Source organism: Nematolebias whitei, chromosome 22, assembly GCF_014905685.2.
Source record: "Nematolebias whitei isolate Nwh7 chromosome 22, NemWhi1, whole genome shotgun sequence".
Classification (NCBI taxonomy): domain Eukaryota; kingdom Metazoa; phylum Chordata; class Actinopteri; order Cyprinodontiformes; family Rivulidae; genus Nematolebias; species Nematolebias whitei.
This window is the reverse complement of record NC_056519.1, coordinates 15,604,672-15,612,454: the sequence shown is the minus strand read 5'-3', so window position 1 is coordinate 15,612,454 and position 7,783 is coordinate 15,604,672. Positions and strand designations below refer to the sequence as shown.

Here is a 7,783-nt window from a genome sequence, read left to right as displayed (position 1 = left end):
TATATAAAGGCGTTTTAAACACTTCCCACACTCTTGCAATATTCTAAACAATGTTTTTAAACTCTAAACGTTCTAAAAGAGCACAACATGATTTCAGCTCTTTGCCACATGCCAGTGCTCTTGGCCACGCCCATTTCTCCGCTGCAGAGTGGAGATATGACACACAGCAGAAAAAAGTTTATCTTGCAGCTGTGCAGCAGGTGCTAAATAATTTAAAATTTATTTAAAAAAAAAAAAATTCCATGCGGATCGTGCGGCTCATCCATGAATCAGCCAATTGAGTGTCATGTACAGTCTTTATTTTGAACAACTGCGATAGAGCGAGTCCGCGAAAAATGAACCGCGAAGTAGCGAGGGACTACTGTAACTGAGATTTTGAGTACACAGTTTTGTTCCACCTCATGTACCACATGTGATGCGAATGACAATAAAGAACATTGTACATTGAACATTGAAAGGAGTGCCAGCTAGAAACCCAAATAATTTTACTGTGCACATTAGATTTTATTTAACAAAAGTTGTCCATATCTGCTACAATCTCTTGACATAAACTACCTTTAACCAAGTGTCAATATCTCTGTTTATTTAAAAACGATAGATCTAATGTAAAACAACCAAAAAAATTGGAAAAGATTAGACACCTAATCTGCATCACACTCATAGAAAACTATTTTATTTTTCTGAGTCCTGCAACATGACTTGTTTTTTGTTGTATGGTAGAATAAAACAGCACACAGGAATCCTGCTTTACTGAAATTTATAATTCTGACACAAATTATGAAGATTTAAGGAGGTAAAGTCTGCATTTGAGGGCTGCAGCTGTCAGATGGGGTCACATGCATGACTGTTTGCTAATTAAGGAACGTTTTTCCTCTCGTTATATGTATTTTCATTATGTATGTCGATGGTTCACACACTTTTAACAAAAAAGTGTAATACCTGTTTTGCACCACTAGGTGTCACATTAACAACAAATCAAAGCACAGAAGAAGAAGCCCTGCATGTATTCTTGTTAATGTCATATCACCTTTAAGCCCTTGAAATCTAAGCTCTTTCAGCAAAGAAAGGGGGAAAAAGTGGAATTAAGGAGAACGTTTATGTACCTCTCCCAGAGCGTGCCAGTGTGTGATGGGTTTTCGAGGATAAGCCAACATTTCGTTCCAGTGATCTCGTCCAAGACCCACAGCGTCTGGACCGGCTCGACACACGCCGATCACCTCATTGTGTCCAACCCTGTTACCAGCGAGACACTCGTGTTAAAACGGTTTCCACAAAGTGATGCCTCTGCTAGACGTACCCACCCCCCACCAAAATGATCACAAAACTTAAATATGTAACTTTCTTGTGAAGATAGTTTCTAGGAACAGAAAAGCAAATCGACTAAAAGGTAATTAGTTAATTTATCTTTTGTTTATTGGTCAAATATACCAGATACATTTTATTTCCAATATCTAGCAGCCACCTTAATCAAGAACACCAGGTTTGGATACAGTTCATTTACCAAACTTTTATCATCGTACTTCTAGAAATTAGTTTCACTCTGAACTTGATCGTAGGCCGGTGAGTTCATCACAGCTGAGGTGTATCTTTTTTTTTTTATTGAGTTCCCTTTTACAGGAAAGTATAACTGTTGACAGACTAAACCATTACAGTGTTTCCCCTAGATAACTTGCCATGGTGGGGCGCTCATCTCATCCGTGATTTTTGTCCGTGGGGGGAGGGACGGACAGAGACGCATCCTAAGCTGCGCAGTGCGCTGTTTGCACCCACAGTTGTACAGTTTTAGAGCAGGGTGTGTGAGAGGAGAGAGACAGAGACACATCTCAGCCGTGCGCTGTTTGTACTGACAGTTTTCGAGTGGCGGGGGTGCGTTCAACATGAGGGAAGAGGCTGCATTTAGCTTTTTAGCTAGCACACCTGCATTGCAAGCCGCTAGTTTAGCGTTACGTCAGTGCTGACAGGTGGTTGGGGGTGGGGTTCGGTAGATGGGGCGCTCGGTTCTGTTGACGGGGCGGTGCGCCCCGCTTGTATAATGGTAGGGGAAACACTGCATTATACTACCATTACCTGTTTTATAGTTTTAACTCAAACTATTTAATATGGACTAAGAAGTTTCCCTTTTGTGTTTGATTATGTGGTTTTTATATAGACAACAATGTTCTTTTGGGGATATTTTTTTCTCATGAAAACAAACTCATGAACATTGTTAGTTATTAACTAACAATCAGATAAAAATAACTAATAGCTAATAAGATAGAACTCCTTTGTGAGCTTCTGGTGTCCTGATGCACAATTTGCTCTTGATTGATTAATCAATACTACAGATTGTTGTGTAACCTTTTCATGCGTGATGAGCAAAGCGCCAAGCCATGATTCTCTTCTGGAGACAGAGTTTGATAGATCGCTGTTCTTAAATAAAACTCTCTCCTGACTACTCATTGATCAAAAAAAAATAAATAAATAAATAAATCACTTGGCTCTACGCTGACCTTCAGATTAGCTTCTCATCTTGAAGGTTTGCTCATTTTAGCCACACACAGACATGTAAAATTGGATTATTTGAATAATTAACCTGAAACTTTTGATTCCCTTTTAAACCTTTAAAGCAACGCAGTATATGAAGAGGCACTTACCGATCATAATCCATCACCATGATGGACAGACTGACTTGTTCCACGTTTTCTGGAGGGATGTCGAAGATGATGGCCTCGTTGTATACAGGATTAAGTGTGCTTTTCTTGATTGTTGTTTTTCTCTTCTTCAGCCTCCGTCCATTACAGACCAGGTAAACCTTCACGTACGGGTCTGTCAAAGACAAATTCAGTGTTTTTAAAGTCACTAAAGCATCACTCGTGCTGTTCTTCGTTCACATTTCTGTTCTAAGAGGGCTCCTGCTGCGTCAAAGTTATGGCTCGCCTTGCTTTCATCTCGTTTACCTGAGGAGCCTGTGATGTCCATGGCTTTGAGGTTTCTGCATTTGATGACCGTTAGGGTCATTCTCCCCGCTGTGGGCAGGTAGCACAACGAGTACATGATCTCTCCCAAGTCGATACTCTCCTGGGGGACGAAAGAGACGCAGCAGAGTTTAGCCTGTTTTTAAGTGCTTTGCTCACATTCTGTGAATCCAAATGTCAAAGCCAAACACTAACCTTTTAGCCTTTCAATGCACTTTACAAAACTTTTTCAAGAATTCTTGTAAGTACTTTAAAGTTTGAATGAATAATGCAGGTTTGCAGCCAATAGAATGAGTGATTCTTTGAACGGTTTTGATTCCAGCAGAAATATCTCGCCACCATAAGCTCTTGACGTTTTCTTTTAGCGACAAAAAGATTTCTTCTGAAATATTATTTATAAATGTTTATTTCAACCATTATTTTGAAAAGTATTGTGATCCTGATGAGGGAACTGCTGTGGGCATAACTGCATTAGTACCGTTTTATTTCATTTCCGATTAGATCAGAATTAATTTTAAAAGATTTTCAGGCTTTGAGCAGTTTTGTAAAACCTTGAGGAATATTTGTCACAAATAAAAGTTACAAAAGTCTTCTAGTACACATGCATTTTTTTCATTCATTATACTTTGTTTTCAGGCAATCATGATTGTGTTTGATTTTCTCAGTTTTATGAGTAATGTCTGCTTTTAGCTACCGTATTTTCTGCCGTACAAGTCGCATCAGTTCAAAACTGTCTAATAAAGTGGAAAAAAAAACATAAATAAGTTGCTTTGCCATTTAAGTTGCATCTATTATGCGTCACCGCTGATGTGCCGCATTTGTAGTGTGTCACCGCTGACCACCTGGAAACGTGGGCCGGTGTTCTACTAAAAAAAAAAAAAAAATCCATTGACTGCAAAAATGGTGGCCGCGGGAGTGTGCACAGGACTTTAACAAGAATTTAACAAGATTAACACTTTAAAAAACTATTTGTTTGTTCGAAATTATAGCAAAGATGTGTCTCAGTTGAACTTTTCCTTAATAAATGCACTTTAATGGTCAAATCAGCTGCATTTCTCCTGGGCGGAGCGGTGAAATGCAGCTGATTTGCGAGACGAAGGTGGCGCTATGGCAAGCCAAGTGGTTCATTAACAGCCACATTTACCTATTAATGAGACACTTGGCTTGCCATATTACTTGAGGACCCTCTAGTGGCTGCAAATGGTAATGTTCAATATTTTTCATGTCTGAATGAATGAAATTGTCAGATCTCTGCCTCAAATTATGTTATAAATATGGGGGAAATATATGTTAGTCCCTTCGGTGTATATAAAATTTATGCAAAAAGATATGGCAAAAATATGGTAGCTTATAAACGGCTTCTACATCTCTGCTGTTTTTCACCCAGTCATGGGGCCTTAAAAAGCAAGAGTAGTTGCCAGTTAACTGTATAATAAACATTTTATTACACAAAAACTTGTGCGTATTTGCTTTTTTAGTTGATTCCCCAATCTCAGTCATGAGCATTTAAATGTCTGTTTCTTTCTTTATTATTCTGCAGGTTGTTGGCTCTCTGAAATGGTTATACAATTTCACATTTCAGTGCATGTAGGCAGTAAAAACAAGTTACCAAACGCACCTGCTTTTTTTATGCAAACATATTTAGTGCAACATTAGAGTGTAGTAAATGGCAGCGACATTTAGATTCTGAAGTTGAGGAATATGAAAATAAAACCTACGCTTTAAAGCAGTTATTTTATTTGTATTGATATTAGGCTAAGGTTTTATCAAAGACTCTACTTTGTTGCCATTTTGTATCTTATTGTATTTTCTATAATTACATTGCCAAATAACATTTTACGAATGAGCTGCTCTATATGTTCCTAAGTGTAAGAGTTGTGTTAAAACCTCTGCCACTCTCTGTGATGACATAATTAATCCTGTGTGAAGATCTGTTTTCTAGTGAGCGTCTCCGTCTTGTGTTCATTCTCATTCCTCGGTGTTTCTTCCTCATATTAGCTCCTGCCTCTGCCACATGTTGTCCTTCCCCAGGTGTTTGTGTTTATCCCCTTGTTAGCATATGTGTGTCTCGGTGTTCCTCATTGTCTGGGCACTTCCCTGTCAATCTACATGTTCTGTCTTCTGTCTGACTGCAAGTTTGCTGCCTCGTCAGCCTTTTGTTTTTGTTAAAAAACACATTTCTTATTGTAACTCTCCGAGTCTCCGTGGACTGCCTGCACTTGGGTTCAACATCTACCCAACAGATCCCGACATCCTACTTCAAACAGCTTGAAATGCATCAGGTGCGTTAAGGATAAAAACAGGGTAACTGCTTGATTGTCTCAGTTTTAATCCTCAAGTTTAGAGGAGACAGCAAAAAAAAAAGTAAAAAATTAATCGCAAACTGCAGAAAGCCTTCACAGCCTGCCGCTGCTATCTGTTGCTCAGATAATTACGGAGAAACTTATTTTTATTTTTTACCAAACTTCCTTTTAGTCTGTGCAAAACTAAATCTGCAACTACTTCAGTATGCAGTTTATCACAATAAGTGCATTTATTATTAAAGCAGAGCTAGGTGTGATGAATGCGAGTGTCAAAGTAAAAGCATTTGGAGCCATTTTACAATTGTTCTCATTGAAGTGAGCTCTTATGAAGATATATTATTAGTAGTCCTTTATTGCTGCACGGTTTGTTTGGAATTTCACTTGAGATTGTATTTACTGCCTCTACTGTTGGATATTTTTACCTTCTGTGGTTATTTTTATGAGTGCAAGAATACCCTGCAGTTTCTGGAAAATGTGTGTGGGTGTTTGGCTGATTAAACGCACTTCCCAAAGCATTTGAATTATGCAACGCACTCCACCTGCTACTCATGTGAAGCAGCCTGAAAAGTCAAATGGTGCAATCTTTTCTGATCAGACCTTGCCAAAAACGGTTTCAGTGTTTTCCCTCGCTAACGGCAACATGTGATTTGCACTATCTTAAAAAGGGACTCACCGTAGTTGCTGCGTGAATATCTTTCCACACTACTGCCTCCCTTGAAAGATCAGAGAGTTCAAAGAGGTTGTCCACCACGACCTCGCCGATCATGTCATGACTCGTGAATCGGTCAAAGTCGTAGACGCTAAAGTGCAGCTTCCGATTGCAAAGCTCATCGTATGCCACGGGGAAACAGAAGGTCTCATCAAACGTGGGGTTCAGGTTCTTGCGGTGCACTCTCGTCTGGTACTTCTTCTTCCTGTCGGGCAGCAAGTACATCTTCACATACGGGTCCGAGGTGCCCGTGAAGTCCTTGGCGGGCAGATCTAAAGCCTTGAGGATTCTCACAACCAAGGCCTGCTCCTCGTAGTCGTAACGGAGGGAGAAGCTGAGCTTCCCACAGGTTTCTACATGCCCTTTGGCCTCATCCTCCGAGTCCACAGACTTCTGCTTGTACAGTTCAGGTTTAATTCTTCCGAAGCTCACTGTAGAGGACTGGCGGAGAGGCACCGCGTCCATGCTGAAGTCCACACTGGTGACATTCATCTGACGAGGCAGGTGGCGCCGGAATGAATTATGTCTGTTGAAAAAGTTAGAGAGCATCTTGTGAATACTTTTTATGTACTCGGTGTTGAAAGGACAAACGGTATTGTTTTTATAGGTGGGGTGGTGTAAAGACGTTATGAGCAGTCAGTATCTTACTTGCAGCAGATTGCACTTGTGGGGTAAGAAAGCTAGCAGATAGTCAGAGCTAGAGTTGCATTTGGGCCCAAAAAATCGGACCCGACCCGACCCCAGCCTGTAGACATCATTTCTGAACCCCATCCGACCCGATGAATTAACAGTAATTACAGGTCTGAACCCGAAACCCACCCCGACATTTTAAATTCAGCTTTGACTGCTTATATAGTTAACAGTCAGCGGACGCGCACGGCTGAGTAAAAAGGGCAGAAGTTGGGAGCTGAGGTGGTGTTTGTCCTTTCATGGCCGTCAAAGCGCATTAAATCCCTGCTTCTGCATTATTCAAACATGGACCCTGCTCTGACATGTTGGATATTTTGGGATCTCACCTGTTTGGGTCATCGGCTGCACACATCCGTTGAGTGCAGCGGCTGAACGTCCATTTGGGCTGATGGATCGCTGCCTGGCAGTATAGTCCCATCTGAAGCTTAACTGAACTTTTTTTTTTTACCTCTATCAAGGCCTGTCTGCAGCTGGTGAATGTATGGTAAGTCATGTTGCCATATAACTGGCTCGTCAGCCGCACGCATCCTCTGATGCAATCAAAAGTTCAACATTGGCCAGGCCCGCACATTATTATGGCCCGGCCCTAATCCGAATCGGACCGGGCTGGGCTCCGGGTTCGAGTTAGAAATGACAGCTGTAGTCAGAGCTCATTCAAGAGTGACATTCAGCTACCTAAAAATGTCCAAATCAAAACTGAAAAGTCCTAGTGAGTACTACAGGTGTATTGGGTATTTTTTACACCCTAATTCTTTTGCTTGAAACTTTTATTTACACTGCCTCTACTTTTGGCGAACAATGTCAGTATTAACAACAAAAAAGGTTGAATCATGTCATCTGGACTTCGTTTTTTTGTTAAAAAGAAACGTTTCGCCCCTCATCCAAGAGGCTTCGTCAGTCTGAGGCCTAGCCATCTGGTATTACCCAGAAGCCACCCTGACTCTTGTGTTTCAAGCCTGCCTCAGATACCCCTGAAGTCTGGCCTTTTCACTAATGGTTTCAAAAACACAAAGTTTGTTTTCTCAGTCATCCAGGTATATAACAACAAAAAAGGTTGAATCATGTCATCTGGACTTCGTTGTCCAGATGACATGATTCAACCTTTTTTGTTGTTATATACCTGGATG

At 40.6% G+C, this 7,783-nt stretch overlaps 1 protein-coding gene across 1 annotated transcript; it reads right to left on the bottom strand.

Annotated features, from left to right (window-relative positions):
- Positions 1-2,586: 2,586 nt before the first annotated feature.
- Positions 2,587-6,515, bottom strand: LOC119428503 (synaptotagmin-10-like). The gene is made up of 3 exons (XM_037696185.1): positions 5,931-6,515; positions 2,937-3,057; positions 2,587-2,805 (listed from the first exon to the last, which is right to left on the bottom strand). Exons 1-3 carry the CDS (start codon positions 6,513-6,515, stop codon positions 2,630-2,632), a joined length of 882 nt encoding a protein of 293 aa, XP_037552113.1. The 3' UTR covers positions 2,587-2,629.
- Between the last annotated feature and the right edge of the window lie 1,268 nt (positions 6,516-7,783).